The sequence below is a fragment of the Microtus oregoni genome, unplaced genomic scaffold (assembly GCF_018167655.1).
Source record: "Microtus oregoni isolate MIOR12 unplaced genomic scaffold, Mior012 000021F_ref0000039, whole genome shotgun sequence".
In the NCBI taxonomy this organism is placed as follows: Eukaryota; Metazoa; Chordata; class Mammalia; order Rodentia; family Cricetidae; genus Microtus; species Microtus oregoni.
In genome coordinates this window covers 26,678,730-26,701,603 of record NW_024543080.1, presented here as the reverse complement: position 1 = coordinate 26,701,603, position 22,874 = coordinate 26,678,730, and the positions used below count along the sequence as shown (strand labels likewise).

General features: G+C 43.9%; 1 protein-coding gene across 5 annotated transcripts in view; it reads right to left on the bottom strand.

Annotated features, from left to right (window-relative positions):
• The window catches only part of Atp8a1 (ATPase phospholipid transporting 8A1), a 209,039-nt gene that overhangs the window by 161,332 nt on the left and 24,833 nt on the right, over positions 1-22,874 (bottom strand). For all 5 annotated transcript variants that reach the window (XM_041671068.1, XM_041671072.1, XM_041671070.1 and 2 more), the window contains exons 2-5: positions 15,317-15,431; positions 13,801-13,900; positions 12,786-12,884; positions 8,720-8,765 (exon numbers count right to left, since the gene is read on the bottom strand). In XM_041671068.1, the coding sequence (XP_041527002.1) occupies positions 8,720-8,765; positions 12,786-12,884; positions 13,801-13,900; positions 15,317-15,431 (360 nt within the window). The remainder of the gene's footprint in view (positions 1-8,719; positions 8,766-12,785; positions 12,885-13,800; positions 13,901-15,316; positions 15,432-22,874) is intronic.

The window sequence follows — 22,874 nt, the reverse complement described above, 5'->3', positions numbered from 1 at the left end:
TGTTAGAACTGATGCCGTGTTAGCAGGGGTTTGCTACGTCACATGTAAAAACAGCTCTGGCCCACTCTTCTGGTTCCAGTCCACACAGCAAGAGTCCCAGCAGGCTTCTAGAGTGGTCTTCCAGGTCCATGTCCTGTCTCCTGCCCTGAGCCCGCTCACCTACTTCACACCTTGCTTTAATCACTGCTTTCTCCAGTTGATCTCTCTGGGATCCCTGCCTCCACCCAGTGGTACCAGTGGTACATTCTCTCCACATAAGTGCTTCCTGTGGGTTTAATGTTGAAGAGGTAGCCGGACTACTGAAAAAAATTTGCACACCTAAGAACACTTTGAATACAGTGCTAGCCAATGGCATGTTATCCTCTGTCTCTCTGGCTTTATTATTATTATTATTATGATGATGATATTAACTTTTATGTGCATGTACACCTATGCTGTGGCACTTGTGTGGAATTCAGAGGACAACTTACGATAGCTGGCTCTCTTATTCCACCATGCAGGGCCTGGGTACTGAACTCAGATACTCAGGATTAGTGGCAAGCACTTTAACCACTGAACCATCCCCCCCCACACTTGAGGCAGAGTCTCACTATACAATCTGAACCTGCTATTTATTCCAGAGTCTGCAGCGGCCTGGATTGATCAATACGTATATTACCATTAAGTCCTCACTACACGGTATGTTCAGAAGTTACAGCAGGACCCTACTCTTTGACACTTGTTTCGTGGGTCTGCAGAACTAGTAGACCAGGCTGACAGGAATGTTCTACCACCCTTTCCCCTGTGTCTTCTGCCTCTGAAATACAAGGTATGGGAATAAAGGAAACACAGCCTGATACTATATAGATTTCCGGCTCTGAGAACAGTACAGAATATGGTGAAGTTAAAAAAAAAATCAGCCACAACATGAAAGTATTTGAGCAAATCAAGGCTTGACCACCAGCCAAGGACACCTGCCTGTCATAGTTCACTGCTGTCTCTCTTTGGGAACTGGTTCCTACCATCTAACCCTTAGAACAATTAAAGTAAGTCCCATCCCATGCAGTGTGCTGGCAAGGGAACCAGGAACCTAGGTCTCTTTCATCTGTAGCCTCCTCTATCTCCATTCCAGCTTCTTCTAAGAAAGCTGTGGGGTCCTTGGCAGAGACTCTGCTTAGTTTGGTTGGCCCAAAGCTAACAGCCCTCCTATTCTGCCTACCTTAGAGATGATTAATGCTGCTGGCAAAGGAGCGGGAGCCTCTTGAGGGAGGGAGGAATCTTGAATGGCCGCGAGGTGCTTTGACAGCTCATTCTGAGATATGCGACTCTTCCGCCTCTCCTTGGTGCCATCCAAACACACCTGCTACAGTTTCCACACAATCTAATGAGTGTGACAGCGTGCACTGGAGGGCTCCGACATCAAACAAACACCCCAGAGGAGCCTGCCCTTACCCAGCACTATACCGTCACCGGTACCCGGCAGTATACCGGCACCGGTACCCGGCAGTATACTGGCAGGCCACTTTGTTGCAGTGGTTTTGTCTGTGAATGGCACACGTTCCGTTAGAGCTCCTGGGTCGCTTCTCCCCAAAGGCCTGGATAAGGCTATGGGAGACAGACAAAAGGAATTGCAAACTAGCTCACTGCATGCTCACGGCTTCCAGGAAAGAGGATGTCACCCCAGCTCCCCAGTTAAAGAGATTTGTCACTGGGGATGTCTCTGAAAGTCACTGGCTACCTGTCCCTGGGCAGTCAGTCACTTCCTAAGGTGGGGAGAAAAAGGCAGATCTTTCTAAACGGTATCACATAGGATGGAGTAGAAAACACACACGTGCACACACACACACACACACACACACACACACACACACACACGGGGGGGGGTGGGGAGAGATAAGTGTGTTTGATTTCCTTTCCAGAAGCAAGCCTTTGAGAGAGATCTTAGGTTATGGTAAAGGTCAAGTGTGCAGCCGAGACTGGACTTCTGTAAAGAATCCAATCCACTCCTATTGAAGCACCATGCACTCACCGAACACTCTACTGCAAAGATAGTTTAAAGACAGAAGCATCAGTGTGGCCCAGAATGACATAAATTTATGTGTAACATAAATAGTTTGTGTAAACTTGCCTATAAAGGCCAAATTCAATCACTGCATGTGTGGTCAAACCACTTTCTTCTACTGACAGGAAGGACAGAGGGAACCTCCTCAGCTGATGCCTTTGGAATAAGTTGTTCATGCTGGCATCAAGGAGGCTGGGAGCATTTCTATAACCTCAATTATAACATTTTAAAGTGACCCCTGAAGTGCCAGTATCCCCAGCAGCTCTAAAAACTTCTTGAAAGAGGAATTCTGAGATCCCGTGCCAGGTGTCCAGGAACCCTAGCCATCAGCATCTAAGGAGCCCTCTGAGGGACTCGGAGCCATGATCAGATCTGAGATACCTTAAAGGGAAATGTGCAGAGAAGTGACAGGACAGGAGCCCAAGGCCAGCAGTGTATGCTCAACAGCCCATTCACCTTTTCCTTCCCTTCATTGAGAAATTTCTTACAAGAAACATCTCGCTGTGTCTCACCAATCAATCACATCTCTCAGTTCCTTGGCTTTCGCTTTCAAAGATCCTCAACTGTTGTCCAGTTACAAACAGGAAATAGATTTAGCTCAGAGCTATGAAGCCCTGTTGCTTCTGAAATGCTGGGTAGGGTGGCTGTCTAGGGCCTGGCTGTTAGGAAGTTGGCACTAAAAGTTGGCAGGGTTTCCTCTCCCACCTCCAGCCCTAGGTGAACCTCACCATTACTGTTTCCCATGTCCTTCTAGCTGCCACCCTTGCTCCAATCCACAGTCAATACCAACGAGGCCACTTTGAACCTTGCCCTGCCCTCTACAGCTGTCAGCTTCATACTGGCAATCTAGCTACCTCTACAACCATGTCTTCCTCTTTCTTATCAGGGTCTCCAAAAGCCTCTTAAGCATGACCCCAACTTGCCCTTCCACGCTCTTGTTGCTCCCCCAACATGCATCTCTGCTATTGTCAAAAGGGACCATTTGCAGTTTCCAGATCGGTATCTCCCATCTGCCCACATCCCACTGAGCTGCCCATAGTAGCCCTTCAGCCACAGGCAGCCCTGTCTGCTTCGAGCTCTGACACCCACCCACTGGGAACCTCCCAAATGCCATTTATAGTTCTGCTTTTCTCATTTGGTCCTCAGTGCCTGGTCTGGCTAGCACATTCATCTGCATTTCATCTTCCCTCCCTTACCACAAGGTCCCATGAGGCGGGGAAGGGGACTGTGCTTGTGTTTCTACCTAGGTCTCAGCACAGGGGAGGAGCTCGACACAGACTGACTAGAGGGGAATAACAAACGTCCTTTATTTGAAACACACCTACTTTTCTCAGGAACTCTAGTCATGCAATTCATCTGGGCTTATCTAACACAGGTGGGAGGAAGTGCCTACAGTGTAACGCTGTGTTTAAAAGAAAAGAAAGAAAAAAAGACAAGGGGAGAGCGGTCTGCCCATACAGGAAGGGAAGCCGCAACTCTGAAATCAGAACCCTCACGATTAAACCGTGCTCCTAAATTTCCTCAGTGGGTTTTGTTTCTCTGTGTTACATTTTTGATTTATGGGAGACGTGAAACACAACCCAGGCTGTGCTACTCCATAAATAAATACTGCCTCCCTATCCAGAGTTATTATAGCGGAGGACTTCCAGTGGGCTCAATTTACACATGCCTAGGACATGCAAATGATTTGGAGATACTATTAGTCTTCAAGATGTCTGAATTTCAGGTGATCCACATGCATGACCTTCAGCCGCAGGAAACCATACCATCTAAAAAGCTGCACACAGGTCAGCTGATGTTCACATGGAAAGGGGCATGTTCATACGTGGGGAGCCTGCCCTGAGACAGAAGGCACTGCTCCGCGTTTCCATGGGCCAGTGGGTTAGTGCTATTTTAAGTCCTTTGTCAGCTCTGATGAGAACTGAAGCAGATGGACTCTGTCCTGTTAGTGGGTCACTTCAGACTGAATTACCCAAACAGCACCTCAATGCTTTTTCCACAGAAGACTTTAAAAGTCACGTGGTTTCCAGGGGGCGGTCAGCAACTACCAACTGTGCACACCACAGGGTCTTGCTTGCGCCCTGCACCCTGACGATACTACCTCACTTCCACATCAGAAGAGACAGTACAACACTGAGGAGGAAATTCAAGTGAGGGTCAGTTAGTTTGTGGTGTGACCAGTGTGTCTAGATGAGAGGGGCTGGAGAGATGGCTCATCAGTTTAGAACACTTGTTGCCCTGGCAAAGGACCTGGGTTAGTGGTCTATCATCATCCTAACTTCAGTTCCAGGGAATCAAATGCCCTCTCCTGACCTCCACAGGCACCAGGCACACACATGGCGCACATACATACAAACAGGCAAAGCATTCATACACATAAAATAAATTTTTAAAAAGCCGGTGTGCCTAGGTTACGAGGATTTCATATTGCCTTCTCTACGGAGTCTAATTGCAGAGAAAGTTCATTAACGAAGTCTTATTTTTCACAACACACCTGCTGTGATAGTAAGAGAAGGTAGCATGAAAACTAACTCCAGTAACGTTGGCTTTCATCCAACCACAGAACAAGCCAGGGGGTCAGCAGGTGGCTCTGCTTCCCAAACCACACTTGCTGGACATCGGCAGAGCATCCTTCAGGGAGTATGTCCAAACCTGGGGTTTTAAATATCACTTCTATTCACCGCTACTTATAAAGTATCCTGACTACCTTAGTCTGTACCCAAGCTCCATCTCCTCTCTGTACCCAAGCTCCATCTTCTCTCAGCCCTCCATGCCATAATTTTACATAAGACTTCCATTTTACTCGAAATTCTCATAGCATTCCATAGAAAACAGAAGAAGGGTTTTACAATTTAAAGAGAGCATTGGCAGAACCACCACAATAAATCCACATGGGGATTGGAGACAATGTAGATATTACAGTAACAATGCCAAGTGTAAAGTCCACAGAGGTAAGCTTGGCACAAACACCCCAATTCAGGGATGACAGGGAGAGAATGTCGTGTGTGTGCGCGACACAGGAAAAACAGAAGTTGAAAGAAGAAATCAGAGGAACTAGAGGGGAATTTAGATGCAAGGAAAACCGAGGCCCTCAAGTATGACCCTGTGCTGAGTTCTGAATAATGAAAGCGAGACATAGATACTGTATCCATTTACAGGAGGTAAAGCTAGGGCGACAGTGCTGCTAAAATGACTGACAGTGAAGGTACGGAAGGGTGAGCGTTACCACCATGCTAAGATTTGATCCGTGCCTGCAAAGCAGTCCAGAACACAGTGATATACATATACATATATGTATATATAGTGTATGTGTATACATATATTACTTCATCTTGTTCTCACCTTAGATCACAAATTCTCAAGAGAGCTCCTTGCATGCCCAGTCTCTCTGTTCTCCCTTTGTTAGTTATAGCCAAGTATTCTTCTGGAGAATGGACACACACACACACACACACACACTGCTCATGCATGCACCTACATGCACACATGCGCGCATACATGTGTGTGTGCACACGGACACCACTCATGCATAAACACACACACATGCATGCACGCACATACACACACACAGAGGCAAGTGCGTGCAGCATCCACAAAGACAGGCCCCTGGGCTGGAAGCTCCTGGAAATCTAGAGACGAGCAAGCAATGGGCCTGTCCTCTGCAGTGTCCCTGTCGACTACAAACCATCACCACAGCAGCACACAGCACACAGACACAAAGAAAAGCAGTCGCCACTGTTTGGCAAGAATGGACCACAAAGCTCACCCAGATTCATGTGTACCTGCACTTGTTAGTATCAATGTATGCCCTGCCCCTTCTCTGCAACTAGGTTCTTGGAAAACAATAAATAACTTCCATTTGCCAGATCACTAAGCTATCTGCTTAACCAACATATGGATCTCCAAGGCAAAAAGTGGCATTTCTCCAGAAATATCGAGGACAAAGCTTAAATATAAAGCTCTGAGTTGGAGCCAAGCCCCGTAACTTAGCTGGTAAAAATGAGGTGACGGACAGGCACCAAACGATAGCCAAGTGGCTAAAAAATATTGGAAATAAATGGTAATTTTTTTGTTTGTTTCTGTAGTCTCCAGGGATGCTGAGAGTAAGAGAGCGGAGGAGGCTTTCTTGTGTCTTGACCCAAAATACGAAAGAGCATTCCTTTGAGTGGGAATATCCGAGAGTGAGCCCTCGCATTAGAATAAGAGGCATCCTTTCATGTATTATGTGGCCTTGGCAAACATTTAGAAAATCTAAGCTTAATACTTTAAATCTTTGTCAAAATTAATTACCTGTCATAAATATCTTCCTCCCCCTCCTACACACCAACCACTGCCTTGGTTCAGGAGAGTAAATCGAATTTCACTCTGGTCTAATGGCAACAGATGGCTCTCATATTAACTAATTTGAGTTATCTGACAGCAGACAGCATCCTGTTCAAACATTTTTGTTATCTCCCATCATTTGCCAAACCAAGAGTAGTACCAGTGCCCAAACTAGGCAGAGGTTAGCAGGAAGATGCCAATCACCCAGGAAACAACTTCAAGCATCAACCTTGTTTCTTGGATACAGGATTTCCAAGTATTCTGCTGACTAACCTGGTTTCTATAGCCAAGTCCTTCTATTTCATTGCATAAGTGAGGCTCATTTACACTTAGTGGGGAAGCCTTCCTGCACACGTGTCTGGTCTTCATTTCCAGATGGAGAGATAATCCTGCAACCCCACGCAGAGGATGGAAAAAAACCAGGAAGAACCCACAAAGAATGTTCCTTCCAAAGGGAACACTTTGGGAAGTGGAGATATAAGAAATCAGCCTCCCTCTGGCACAAGGTTTGCTGACCGAAAAATCATACCATGATGAAAGCTGTCTTTCAAAGCTTGCAGAAGTCTCCAGCCAATCACCAAAGACTGGAGTGCTCTGCCAGTGATAATTACAAGCTGGGAAATGGCTCGCATAGTTGTCCTCCAAAAGCTTCCACTAAGTATTCCAAACAACATGACAACAAACGCAAGAGCCATGCACTGTGGGAAATACTAGCACCCCAAACATCTAGATAGCTCCCTTGCATCCTTGTGATTGCCTCTCTGCATGGAACTCCTGGAGCAGCTCCCAGTCCCTCTCCTGTGATCCTTTCTGTTCCCCATCCTGACCCTATGTGTTCAATCTGCTTCTGTTGTGATTCATAAGCCTTAGTCATAGCTGCTGGGAACGCACAAGGAAAGCTGGAATCTCCTCGGCCCGGCATTTACCGTCTCATAAAATTTGACCGGCCTATCGTGTAATCACATGGCTGCTTCCCTCTGCTATGGGCACCTGATGCTCTAATAATAGCTTACTCCAACAATCCAGCAGCTGTCCGTCTTCTTTCTCAGGCTCTCTTCTCTTCCCCTTTCCCACTCAACCCACCCCTGTGTCTCTCTCTACTTATCCACAGTCCTCCCCAAATTCAAGACCTAGCTCAAGGAATTCCAGGACTTTTCTCTTTTTTGGGGGGGGGGGGGGAGGTCTCTACAGGATCAGACAGGGAAAATACTATTTGCCACAAAAATCTAATGCGTCGAGACCACACAGTCCAATCCTTCACCTTCCACCCAAATCTCTAACCATGTATGTTCCTTTTTCCTACGTACTAATCTAACACGTAGGCTGCAAGCTCTTCCAAGCTAAAATCCTCATTTGATCTTTTCTTACATCACAAAGGAATATTTCGGTAGATACTCCAAATATTTTAGGCTAATAATAATAAATGCATCCTCCTCAAATATATAAAACACCTAGCAGATGCGGCCTTGGTGGGAAGTGATGAGAAAGAGGAGCGCATTCCCATAGGGCAGTGGCTCTCCACCTCCCAATGCTGGGACACTTTAATACAGTTCCTCATGTTGTGGTGTCCTGCCACCGTGAAATGCTTTCGCTGCTATTCATAACAGTAATTTTGTCAACCCACAGGTTGAGAACCCCTGCCATAGGGCCTCCCCACGGGAGCTGCTCTAAATACTATGCATGAAGACTAGGTGATGCTGGAAGATACCCGATACCTTCACCAGAGAACTGCTGAGAGAAAGGACTCCCTCCGCAGAAGCAGACTCAGGGATGGTGTAAGATGTCTGCAAGAAAGTTCTAGGGACTTTTTAAAAACATGAGAGACACAGTCTTCTTGGCTGTGTTGAAGGTCATTTTGGTTTGGTCTACACCAGAAAAGACCGTGAAAACACTATGCACATTCAGAATCTGGCCCTGGTTTTAACCATGGGCTTTATTCTGATGGCTAATTTCATCTGCCCGTGTGGAATAACTCCGTGGTTTTCAAACCACTAACAAAATTTCAGATAATTTTCTATTATTTCTTTCTACAGTCAACACTGTCCACAAATAAAGCAAAAGCATTTTATAGTTTTTAACACAGTGAAAAAACTGTAGACCTTTTAAACAATATATTCAGAAGCATATAGCTAGGAAGCACCTGAGGATATTAAACAGTGGCTTTCTCGAAAATATCACTCTCATGTGATTTTTTAAGTGCCATACTAATAATTGCTAATAAAGTAAGAAGGATAATCTGGGACAGAAGGTATTTCAATATAGCATAGTATTCTCAAACGAATCATATTTAAGTAGAGTTTGAGGATATGACGGTGAGCACACTTGGTAAACACAAGACAAAAGTGAAGGACCTACCTTGTGTCTGTTTCTTGTTCACAGCATTATCAGCTTTGTGCCGTTTCTAAAGTTCAGAACAAAACAAAACAAAAACTTCAGTGAAAAAGTGAACGAGTTTGATAAAGTAAAATGGCACTCACAACCAACAAAGGTCATTTAACTTATGTTCTCCGGCTTTTTAGATTTCTGCACTCATAGACAGGGGTGTTGCTAGACTGTTCACAGACCCCTCCCTGGGAGCACAAGCTTGGGGCACTCAGAAAGTTCTTAAACAGCAAACAGGGAGAATAACATTTTAACGTTACTAGAGAAAACATGAAGCAAAAGCCTGATTTAGTCTATTGCTTAAATAACTCACGTAGAAGATCGCCCAAGAGAATTAGCTATAATAACTGCCATTTAATAATGGGACTGAAGTATTTTCAGCTTTTTGTGAGGCTCATTATCTGATTAAGCTGAGTACATCCTCCATAATTTGAAGATGCATGGATGTCTGCCGACAGCTGGAAACACATTCATCCTCCCCTTTTACTACAGCCTGTCTTCACGGCCCCACGGGACCACCACGCGCAACCAGACGCCACCGAGCAATAGCTACTATTCTCTTCCTCCCAAAGCACCCACAAAAGGAAATGGTGAGCAGGTGATTTTTAAGTTGAGGCAGGTGAGGTTGAACAGTTACATAAGCCAAGACTGCAGAAGAGTAAGAGAAAGAAACAAAAGGCCAGAGGAAAGGTGAGACGCTCATGGCCAGCGGCCCCGATATGGGTATGATCTCTTCTGTACTTCAACCGGAGGTTTCCTGTGGCTTCGGTCTAAACTTACAGCATGGAGAGAGACACACCAGACTTGGGCAACATGGCAGCCAAGGGTTGAGAGTAACTAATCCTTTGCTCGAAGATCCTACTTTAGAAAGCCAAGGCTTGCACCAGCTGTGAGAACGGAGGACAAATGCAAGTGCCTAAGCCTTCCATCTGAGAAGAAAATACAGTATTGAAGCTTAGTGAAAATAATTGCCCAAGAGAAACATGTAGAGTCAGTGCTCCCGGGAGCCACTGCTGTATCTGAGACAGTGGAGGAAGAGCTGACAATGTGGACTCAAGTCGCCAGAGTACGACCTGAACTGTGCAGCATACAAACAGGACCGAAGTCTCTCTGTGCGGAGCTGTGGGACAGGATAGGCACACATCTACACGGCATGTCTTTCTCTACGCAAACTGCTCGCAATAAATGTGTAATGGTGAAGAAATCCCATGGGCATATTACTGCTTCCAAAAGAAAGTATAATTTGCTAGAATATTGTTTGGAATAAAATCATTTTGTACTTAGCAACAGAAAAATACAATCGTCAAGTTCAAACTACTTTCTGCCACTGTTTCTTTCTTAGTAGAGATGACAAGAAATTTTGAAAGTAATCCAAAATAAGCTTGATTCAAGAAACTTCTTTAAAGTCCAAGGTAAATTTAGATAGTAAAAGAAGGTAGATCTTTGCTTTCCCCAAATATGATGGACAACGGTTAGACTCCTAACTGATGGGGATAAAGGTTAATTAATGAAACATTTCATATCATACAAGAAATGAAATTTTACGAAACTAAAAGTGGCCTTGGACATTAGTTTTCACCTACCAAAAATTCTTAACCCAGGCCCTCTCTGTCTCCAGCCTCCCCCCCAGTTAATAAACTAGGTCAGTATCCAGCTCCTAACTTTCCAAAGACAAGGAATTTATAGTTTGAATGATAAAAATATTATTCCTTCTAAAACTAAAAGTTCACAAAAACATAGTTATTCTCTGATTCCAAATGCTTATAATCAAAATTCACTCACTATCACTGCGAGATGGTGGAATGTTTGCTGTTTTCCATTTTGGATAGGAAGTCCATCAGCAAATGGCGTCCTATGAACAGAATTAGTTCCCTGACAAGACTGGAAGTGGCATGCTAAATTCCATCTGAGGGAAGGAAGCTGAGTCTTTGAAGGGGTCAAGGAATTTTTCTGAGAAGGTGATGGACTCAGACTCCTTGTTCATGAACCCCTTTTGTCCCCCAGGTACTGTTTTCCAAGTTCACTTGGTCCCTTCTTCAGAGATGCGGATGACCAGGGTTTAGTCCCCGCCCTTTCTCACTTCTACCCTACATTCCTTACTTAGCTCAACTCTTTCACACCAAGATTATCATTGGGGCTGCCTTTAGTCCATTCTCGCAACTTCTCTCCTTCTCTCTGCTCTCTCTGGGTCTGTCTTCCTCTCTCTGTTTCAAAGGGGCCTTGAACTGTGCCCATGCTGTAATGTTACCTTAGCCCAGGCAAGGAACCACGAACCCACACACACTCGGTTTTATGAATCAGAAACTCAAAGCCACCCTGGACTTTCTTTTATTTTATTACTTTATCTAGCACCCTCTTTCTTTGCTAATCATTATTTTCCAAGTGCCCATCTAGTTCTTCTCCCGGATGTTCAGCTCCATCAGACTTCTTTCACTCATCAGCACATGACTGATACTTGGTACCTGCATCCCACAGACTTTGAATACGTATTCATTTTGCAATGACTGAAACCTACTAATGTTTAATAATTTTCTGGCTTAAAAGAAAGAGTGTTTTTATGGTTTTGAATATGGCTTTATGGTTGAGCCAACTCAACAGACAACTCTAATTTTGATTTGTACCATGATGTGTTGTTTTTTTTAAAAAAAGACCAATTGATATTTTAAATTTATATTCATGACTGTGTGAGCATTGTGAATGAAACCAGGCTAGGAGAGGATATCAGATCCTCTGAAACAGTTACATGCAATTGCCAGCTTTCTGACACTGTGCTCGGAAACACACTCAGGTCCTCTGCTGGAGCTGTACACATCCTCAAACACTGAGCCATCTCTCCAGATCCAATTTCCATGCTTTAAATGGAGAACTCTTGAAGCCACTGAGTGAAAAACAAACAAGCAAACCCAAAACCAATAGCACAATGCCTAATGAATCACATGTGCCCGAGAAAACAATCAAGTTAAAGAAAGAAAAGAATAAAAAGAAAGAGACAAAAGTTAAGGTGAGGACCAGTCCCCAGGGGCTGCTGAAACCAGCCACAGCTTAAAGAAAGTCAGTGGAACACACGAAGAAAGAGAATTCCTTCAATCTCCCTGAGTGTGGGCCCAAGCAGGATATCACCAATCAAGAGCACCACCGTATGTAAAAAGGGGGCACACACACACACACACACACACCTATGTACTCAGCATCTACTGTTAGGTACTTAGAGCCTTGAGACCACCAACACAATGCCCAATCACTTCAATTCTATCAGGTCATGTGAGTCTATGTTTTTTCTCTTTTTAATAATATTAATTTAGTGATGATGCAGAAGTAATGCTACTATTTGTGAAATTTGGGGCTGTGTATTTATAAAGACTTTCTCAGCCTCCCTTACCCAAATCTGACTCTCTAAAGCCCGATGGGGGTCATTTTTAGACATGCAAAGGAGTACTGTATAACAACTGGAATTCTAAACAACCCACTGTGTAAAACACAACCTTGGCTCTATCAGATAAGACAGCTAAAATAGAATGCAGAAAAGGTCTAAAGTTATTTGGGGGAATTTATTTTACAAAGGGAAACTGACTTCCTCTTTCCTACCACGGAAGCTAAAAATAACAAACTTACTGCTACTTTCTTTCAATAAGACAAGATAAATGGAAAGGAAACTCAGAATTCTAAAATAGAATGATAAGAAACAAGGCATCTAACAAGGTGAAAACCACAATGTTTAATTTTAAAAATAAAAAGTACAAATAAAAATCTTTTATATTTAACTTGGAGATTATTTCAATTAATTGGAAACTGTTCAAATGCAATTTTATCTTCAAGTCAATAACTATATTTTATTTCTTTTATTAATAAATTATAAACTGAAGAGAACACTGTATCAAGAATTTCTTGATATTAATCTGTTACACCCGATTTCCAGGTCTATTCACTTTTAAGTTGAATGGGCATTTTAAAGGGCCTATGCTGCAAATTAAGTAGCTTAAGAAAATAAAATTAATAATACACCTGAGCCAGTTTATATATGAAAAGTTGAAATACTTACAATATCTTCTATTATCTCTTTGATAGCTGCCACAGCTAAAATAAATAAGAGAGGAACCAGTGTTGTGTAACGACCTGTAGGTGACACGTCGGGTATTTGCTGAATAAGAAAGAAGGCAAGATAACTCCAGTGAGAACCAGAATGGCTATCAAATACCTAAAAGAACAAAGTCACAGGTCTTCTCAAACATTCCTCGCTGATTTTACTAGTACTGGGTGAAGGATCTGCAGAACAAGTTAATCTGCTTGATCATAAATACACGGTACGTCACGCTCACGCAGTGTAAGACCGAGAAAAAGACAGAGCAGCACATGATACTACACATCACCATCAAAACGATGACTTAAGAGATGCAGTAGATATCTGCAGAAATGTCTGCACATCTAACACGAATAAGTCAGCTTACAAAATAATGCTCATTTCATTATCCCTTTTCGTTATCTGAATCAGAAAATAATGCTGGGGGCCCGGAAAGAAGACCAGAGCACCACACCCCACTCTCAAGAGCAGTTAGCCCTGGTGCTGTATGTAATGATTGGTTTCATTTTTCCGTGTGCTGCGTTTTCAACTTCTTTTGCTAACAGTGAACATTTGCTACTTTCAATGCAGTTTTTCTTCTTAAAACATTTATAACAACTAACCTAAATGGTCATTTTTGTAAGTGATAATTTTTATAGTGAGTCAATCAGTATTAACACTTTCACTGAAAGATAACTAACTGGACAATTTGGGGAGAAAGTCTATTCCCTTCAACACTGAAAACGAGCACTTGTTGGCACTGAATTTACAGATCATATCAAATATCTGAATAAGCACGGACCCAAGGCTCTGAGGGGGGCGGATGCCTGATGCGGTGGGTATGTAGCAGCACCAGTAGCAGGGGATACACATTATGGCCAGCTCATAGCTCAGCCTTTCTACAAGCCTCAGGGTATAAGTGGAGGATTTAACAAAGCCTTTCCTCCTTCCTTCACACTGGCTTTGAACAGAGGTTTGAAGATGGACGGAACTTTACCTGGAGCAGGGCAATAAAGAGAAAGAACGAATTCGCCGCTCTTCTGAACTGAGAGTAGAGGAATCTTGGAAGGAATGTGATCACGTTGTATTTTGCAGTACTAGAAAGCAAAAACAAAAGGAAGCGTAGAGCTTAGCTCCTCTGCAATTAGCACCCGTGTGTTTTCAGAGTTCTGTTCCCAGCGCAGGAGCGATCAGAGGACAACATTTGTTCACAGTTTCAAATTTGGAAACTATAGTGAGGATTGCTAATGTACGCAAAACAGGGAAAGGAACGGGCGAAAAAGCCAAGGCTGAATCCCGCGGGCTTTGTTTCTCTAGAACATCACTTGTCTTCCCTGGCCGGTTATCACGCTGAACAGTACCAGGAGGAGCTTGCAAAGAAGGGCAATTTTAGATAAGACACTGCATAGCACATCAACAGAGAAACATCGGCCTTTGACAGGGCAGACAGCGGACACAGCTCCCTAGATAACCAGGCCAACAGCTTTTTCGGTTGTTCTTCCTGTGCTGTCTCTATGACCATGCTAGGAACATGGCGACGACTCCACACTGCCCAGAGTCAGTAAGGCATAAATGCATTGGTCTTGGCAACAGCTACGTCTTCCTTCCTTTGGCTAATAAATAGGGGGAGATTAAAAACCCATGCCATACTCTTCAACAGAGATACGTCGAGAGGATCTGCAATCTTGTAAATGGGTACATCTCAAATACGGTAAATCTGCCCCTGGAGACAACCAGGCAAGCACTTGGGGTGTTCATGTGGTCCAAAGCGACTTAGAACCTACTGCTTATGTGGAATTGTTTCATGACTGTTGAAATTGAAAGCCTATGGTTTACAGTAAGGAAGGCATTCTCAAAGCATGCTGTATTGAGCATGCTAAATTACAACCATCCAAACCCATATTTTAAGACTCTAGCGAGAACAAACAAACCAAACCTCCAAAGGTTCTTGGTATAGAATTGCAAGATTTGTTCCTAAGCTGTTAAAACTTGGCATGTAAAAATAATACACTGCTACATTAGCAGGTTGAGGGAAAAGACAACCGTCCATGGGCAGCTTTGATTAGTCAAAGTTCCTGGAGTATGGTTGCTTGCCCCTTCTGCTCCTTCCTACATCCGGGGGATTTTGATCTTAGCCTTTTCTTTTCTTTTGTTTGAGAGGCTGGTAATTAACCCCAGAGCTTTATAAATGCTAGACAAAAGCACTCTACCATGAGTCAGGCCACAGCCTGCATTTCTTTTCTGGAGGGAAAACAGTAGAACAGCAGACCGTCCTACCTGAGCTGAGAGCTCCTGGTAACTCACCTCACCAAACTCCTCTGAAACAGCGGTTCTATCTCTGTGTAGCCCTGGCTGTCCTGGAACTCACTCTGTAGACCTCACAGAGATCCACCTGCCTCTGCCTCCAGAGTACTGGGAGTCAAGATGTGTGCTACCATACTAGGCAGGATTTTCTTCCCACCCATCCTGCTCTACCATCCTGTCCTCCCATGCTTCCCCTCAGCCCGTCCTACCTGACGTGATTGTTGCAGAATTTTGTCAGCTGAGGCTGGTTGATGAATATGGTTCTTACTTCCTCCTGATCAGCCAGCGAGGTCTTCTCTGAAACATCATCTGTCTTCTCGTAACCTGAAAGAAACATGCTTCTTAGTGGACAAGGAATGTTTCGATTGTCAGGCAGAGTTGGTGAACACCTTTAATACCAGCACTTGGGAGGCAGAGGCAGGTATATCTCTGAGTTTAAGGCCAGCCTTGTTTACAGAGTGAGTTCCAGAACAGTCAGGACTACACCAAGAAACCCTGTCTCAAAAAAACAAACAAAAAGAACTGTTTTAATACCCTATTCAGACCAGACCTACATTTCAAATCAATTCTCCAATGTCAAGTCTGACAAGGGCACATGCTTCCCCTCATCGGCGGTATTCCTTTTATAATCAAAAGTAAAACCCATATAATATTTTTGTTAAGGGTGTCATTTACTATTTATTTTAAAATGATACATTTCAAAACCAATAAGATTTATTCATCCTTTCTAATGAATGTCTTAGTCTCTTTCATTTTATAAAAAGATACCCCAAAGTCAATAATTTTGGACTAGTTTAAGTGACAGCTTAGGTAAAATTCAAACACAGTATTCTAAAATATGTTTTAAAATTTAGACATCATATTGAATATTTTTGGTCCTTTTTTATTTGGGGGTGAAAATAAAAAAAATGTTTAATATAAAGATTTAAGTAGGCAGTCGTCAGTGATCCCTCTACACTCATCTCACCATTCCTCCAGGTAGAAGCAAAATTTCTAACTTCATTCTCAAGACCATCACACACCTGTTAAGTTATCCATGGTCACACATCAAATGTAATCAACGTCTCCTGAGATGCCCCTTGCTGCAAGACTGACAACACCCTTCCCCCCCAAAAAATACAGGTCACATAATTGAGAGAACAGGAGAATGTTTAAAGGGCTCATTGTTATTTCCTAGAGAAACTGGCGGGGGGGTAGGGGGGGAGGTGGGGATGACGGGGCTACTGCCAAGACCTTGAATCCGATACCTGGCACCATAGCAAAATTAAGCAAGCAAACAGGAGTGAATTAAGTTAAGCCCTTCTTCCCCTGCAGTAAAGGACAACAATAACATTCTACAAAAATCCATTTATCTTCATTTTCCACCTTTCAGTGCCAGCTCTTCCCATGCAACCTGCTGACATGTGGCTTTCTGAAGGGCTCTGTAGTGCTGAAGCCAGAAAAGCCACTCTGGGCCCGCAGCCACCGGGGCCAACTCCTCCCCCACAGCCCACTTACCATGGGGTTTTTTGGCTCTCTGGTTACCAGTCAGGTGCCCCCTACCAGAACAGGAGACGCCCGGGGCTGTAGTCTGTGAACTATTCATCTTCTCCACAAACAGCAAGCACTCAACAAACATTTGCCCAGTAAATACACCCCAAAAGACAAAGGAGTGGTTGTCTCCACTGCCCCATTTGGAAGGCAAGAGAAAACTCCTCCACCTCCTGATAAAGATACTGATTACCAAGAGGTAGTGACAGACAAGTGGTACAGACAAGCTTGCCTGTGGGGCACAGATATGGTAGGAGACTCAGAGGGAAGCTAAGAAGGGGAAGCAGCCCCAAGGATGGGCAGGGTAGGGATGGACTGGAGGTCATGCTGAGGAAGCACTCAGGCCAGCTCAAAGAGGGTTCTCAATGCTGAGAAAGCAGTCTGGAGTCTAGTCTCTGCCTGGCAGGGAGCCACTAAGAGCTTTCCAGGATCAGAGTTACAGTCCATCCCAGCATCCTGAAGGTCACAGCTCCAAGCTATGCTCAATCACACCTATTCTTTCAGTTCTAGAAAGGTCAGTTTTGCCCAACAGTCATAGTCTATTGCAACATCATATTTCAGATGCAACACAAGCTTTACCCTCTACTTTTGCATTATCCTAATTTCACACAGGGATTGGGACATGGGTCATTTGGTAAAACACTTGCTGTGCAAGGGTGAGGACCTGAGTTTAGAAATCAAATAAATGCAGAATGGGCGTGGCAATACACCTACAATACACCAGCAAGCGGGAGGTAGAGACAAGAGAGTCCACGAGCCAGCTAGTCAGGCTGAATTGTCAAGCTCTGAGATCAAATGGGAGACCCTGCCTTACAGATAATAAGGTAGCGATTGATTGAGGAAAAAAACCTGCATGCAATTCTCTTCATACAATTTGATAGCTGTTCCATGTATAGTTCACAGCTGGCTTTTAAGAACATATTTGTGTTGTTTTCTTTAAAGGCAGGATCTCATGTCATCTGGTCTTGAACTTGGTGTTTCCCAGAGGATGTTTCTCATTTCCTGGACCCTAGGATAACCAGTCTGTGTGATCTCTCATCAATCATGAAGGCCTCATGAAGAGCTTGGGGGTACAGTGGTACAGTGGTAACAAAGGCGATCCACTCTAGAGAGGTCAAAATTAAGATGGCAAGGAGATACCAGGTTCCTTTCCACACACAGTTCCATCTCTGCTTTAAGAAGAGAAATGATAGCCGGGTGGTGGTGGCACACACCATTTAACCCCAGCTCTCAGGAGGCAGAGGCAGGCAGATCTCTGTCAGTTCAAAACCAGCTTGGTTTACAAGAGTTAGTTCCAGGACAGGCTCCAAAGCTCCAGAGAAACCCTGTCTCGAACCCCCCCCCCCCCCCAAAAAAAAGGAAGCAAAATGAAATGATATCTCTTAGGAGTGGTTTGGTAATCCAGGGGGCTTGCTTATTAGTGATGTGTTCATTTAAGTTGATAAACTTATTAGCAGTTATCATCTACCTGTCCAGACTAGGAGTCTGCCACCTTTACAGGAAGAGGAAGAAGTTTGAAACCACTGTTTTAGGATGAGTTCTCATTTAGCTCTCCTGGTCAGCCAGGCCCTCTCAAACTACTGAAACCATGATGAAACTGGGTTGGAGAGAGAAATGCATGGCTATCACACTCTCTAGCATCAGAGACAAATGCATCCCTATCACTCTCTAGCATCAGAGAAATGCATCACTATCACTCTCTAGCATCAGAGACAAATGCATCCCTATCACTCTCTAGCATCAGAGAAATGCATCACTATCACTCTCTCTAACATCAGAGACAAATGCATGGCTATCATACTCTCTAGCATCCTTGGCAGTTTTCCCTGCTATAAAATTGCACAAGGGTACACAGCACTCACGCAATCAATGGAAATCTACCCTAAAGCATTGGTTTACTGTTTCTGGAACCTCCTCAGTGACCTATTATCTCCAGGTTAGTATCGAGAAGGTCTTGATTGAACTTGGAAACCAAAATCTCATTGAACATATATCTGATAAATGTCAAGGCAAACAATAAGACATATCAGGTGTTTATTCTCATTAGTATCCTAATTTGCAAAACGGAAATATTGCATGTCCATCTCCCACAATAATGAGTATAAGATGACAGAGGCTGTATACACAGTGCTTATAAATATGTTTGATATTAGCCAGGCGGCGGTGGTGCACACCTTTAATCCCATTACTCGGAAGGAAGAGGCAGGCTGTGAGTTAGAGGCTAGACTGGTCTACAAGTTCCAAGACAGCAAAGACTACATAGAGAAACCCTGTCTCAAAAAACCAAAAATTAAAATGCTTGCTATTTACCAAGGATATGATAGAGTAATCTATGTGCTTGAAGAATGGGCTGGCATGGATGAATTCAGATGATGGGTCTCAGAGACGGGAAGGCGGTCACAGTGTCTCAGAGTGGTAACTCTTTCCTGGTAGTGCAATTGTGAGCTCATCTGCTCCCCTTGCTACATGGAAGGTTTCCTGAATATTCCACTGGATTCCCACAAGTTGTCTCATAAGTTCACAGGCGAGCGAAGCCACATCAGCAGTATGTTGAGAACAGATCTCTTTCTTACAAGTACGTGCAAGCTCCCCATATTTTTAAGATGCATAAATCCAAAACTGTTGATCAATTTATGATGTGAGACAGTGTCAGAGGGACTTGAGGAACTAATGTCCCAACAGAGGAAAGCTGAACAATCAACATATCCCATAGAGTCACCTGCTTCCTGGAAAGGCATCAAAATTCATAGCAACCCTTAGGAGTGCAGGCAGGTGGTGAGGGATGCTAGTATATTTTAACAGTGTAGAATCACTGAACCATGGTTCCTATAGCACTGTTTCCAGGCTAACAGAAACCTCACAGCTGAGCTGATTCTCCTAAGTTGGCCTGTTTGGAAAGTCAAGTGAGTCACCATGTGTTTCATGAGAACCAATGCAACTCAGCCACTGGTGAATGGATGAAACAGGAATCCACAGCTTGGGCTCACACACCTAATGCGCTTCATCCCACGAAGGACAGATACATTCACAGGACCAACGTCTCCAGTCTGTTGAAGACCCTGGAAATGGCAGGTATGCTGCTTACCAGTTTTCCTGCACAGAGCTGTCAATGTATAACTCTGGCCACCTTCTCCAAATCCAATCTGGCATCTAATCTTTTGGTGGAATTCAAACCAAAGTCTAGGAACCAATATATTTCTAGCAGATGACTCTGCTTATGTCATATGTCGAGGGGGGAAGGAGTGAGTAAGAGAAAAAAAGAAAAAGTGAGAGGAGGGATGCTCATATGCATATTTCCCCCAAAGTTTCTGGAAGTGCATCATTATGGCTGTCAAATACAAGCATAACTCTAGCTGCATACTACGCTTTCTAATGCTTTTATAGGACCAATGTTTTATTTTTAGAAGCCAGCCTCAGTATCAATACCATCATTGTTTTGAACTGCCTCAAGTATCATATTCTTTCACACACACACACACACACACACACACACACACACACAATCTTATACTGAACAGTGAGTTCTTGCTGCAAAGAGGATTTAATTTTGCTTCTATTTATATCTTTGCCTACCAGTGTAACAAACACAAAGTGCTCCAGGTGCACACTTCTTCAGCATATTTTGGAGTTTCTAGAATCACTCAGGTATTCATTCCCAGGTCCTAGGTACTCAGCTAGACACTTGACAACTACTAATATAATTAGTTTCTTAAAAACAAAACAAACTATTTTTGAGAATTTCATACAGGTATATAATGACATATGTTCATATCTACTTTTTTTTAATATTTATTTATTATGTATACAATAGTCTGTCTGCGTGTATGCCTGAAGGCCAGAAGAGGGCGCCAGACCTCTTTACAGATGGTTGTGAGCCACCATGTGGTTGCTGGGAATTGAACTCAGGACCTTTGGAAGAGCAGGCAATGCTCTTAACCACTGAGCCATCTCTCCAGCTCCTCATATCTACTTCTTATTTCGCCTCTATATTCCTTCCATGTGATTCCCCTCCCACTTCACCCTGATCCTCATAACACACCAAGTCCAATTAGCTCTGTCCATACGTGCACGAGGGTGGAGCCATCCACAGAAGCATAGACACCTTCAAAACAAATTGTTTCTTCCTTCCTCCGCAGTAGGGGGTGGGGTCTGGAAAGAGCTTTCCTAATTATCTGATTACATGAAAATTTCTACAGAGCAAACTGGCAAGCAGTGGTCCTACTTTACTAGAGCATATAGTAGCTCCAGAACGAGCCTCATTTTACATTGTACTCGCCAAGATTTGTAGCTTCTTAAGGCCACCAGAGTTAAACCAGTTTTCCAGAATTCTGGTATAGCTGTCACTGAAATGAACAATGTGGTGGCTGAGATCTTAAATGTCCCTCAAAGCTCTGCTGTCAAATGCTTGGTTAGTATCCTCTGACACTACTGGGAGGAGTTAAAACTCTTAGGGGGAAGGACCTGAGGCCTGGGGGGGAAACAGCTAGGTACTTAAGGATGTACCTCTGAAGGGGACCTGGACATCACCACCTGGCTTGCTTTGGACTCCCTCTCTCTCCTTTTCTCTCAGCCTCCTCTTCCCTGCCTCCTCCTCCTGCCTGTCTCCACCTCCTCCTCCCTGTCTCCACCTCCTCCTCCCTGTCTCCCTCTTTCTCTTCTCTTCTTCATATCTATAATGAGATATGGATTCCTGATAGCATTTCTTTGACCAAAATGTGCTGCTCTGCAGTGGGACTGAAGTGGTGGGTCAAAGCAATCCTGCGCTGAAAAATATAAAACACAAGCCTAAATTATTCCTTGTAAGTTCATTATCTCAAATTCTTTGTTCCAGCAACAGAAAGCTGAATAACACACCTTTTATTTTTTTTAAATGACAAGGAGTATAGTGATTCAATAATTCAGAATTCTAGCTATATTAAAGGTTTTAATTTAGTAAAAACCCTACCTGATTTGCATCTAGTCTCCTCAGAAAAAAAATGTTTTCTGAATAATATCATCATTTCAACTAATGATAAAATTACTTAGGATGTCCTAAGTACACATGATATCAAAGATTTATCAGGCAGATGTCTTTTTTTAGTTATACTATGACCAAAGGATGTGTACAGAGTTCTGAAGAACCTAAAATAGCACCAGAGGGAAGTAAATAGTCACCTAGTACCATTAATGAGACATTGCTGGGCGCTTGCATACAAGAATACAAAAGTCACATGCTGAAGGCAACCATTTCACCCTTCCTCAATAAGTTCTACTATCAACAAATGAAGGCTGGAGGTGGGGCTGTATCTTAGTTACCCCTGTGACATGAACACATGCTCCCCTTTCTCAGCGGTGCCAATGACTGAAATCGTGCACAGGCTGTGGGGCCAGTCTTGGTTCCTCTATCAATGACATCTGTCACTACAGAGAGCCTCCCTGGTTACGTCTCGTTTTTGCTAAATGAGGAAGCAGGGCTGATAACCTTATGCTCTTGTCTAGTTCTAGAGCACTCAGTGTCTTCTGGGCAAGAGTAGAAAGTCGGCAGCTTGTGTATTTATAAGAACAAGGACATTACAGGAACAAGTTTTTATGAAGATGTTTGCCAAACCAGTTGACCTAACCTGGAGTCATCACTTAGCCAGAAGGCGAATGCTCACTTGGCTCTGTTGCCAAAGTTCTCTAGTTGAAGAGACAGCACAGCAACCATTAGCTCCTGCCAGCAGCCACCTGGTTTCTGTTATGGTTTTGATCCCTTTAAGAGACAAGCCACACCCATTCCCCTCCCCATCCACTGAGGCAGGCTGATCTTCAGCTTCCGGCCTGAGCTTGCTCTCTTTTCAGTCTTCCTCTCTCCCCACTTCTCTGCTTCCCCCCTTCTCTGTCCCCTCTCTCTCTGTCCCCCCCTTCACCCTTCCTCCTCCATAACCCCCTGAATAAACATTCAACCTCACCCTGCATGTCGTGTCTATCCATGTATCTGTCTTCTGCCCGCCCACCATGTGTCTCCCTGCCTGGGACCAGCCATTGCTCAGGGACCAGCAGCCGTCTCTGCCTGGGGCCCACTGCCTGCTGCCACATGGCCCGCCACCACTGTTCTGAGACCAGCAGCCGTCTCTGCCTGGGACTGGCTGCTCCCAGACCCTGCTGCCTGCCACCACATGGCCCGCCGCCACCATTTGGGACCTACAGCATTTCTGCTACCTACTGCCGCGGGGATCTTGCAGCATTTTTTAAGAATAACAGTTTCTTCTGAGCAGT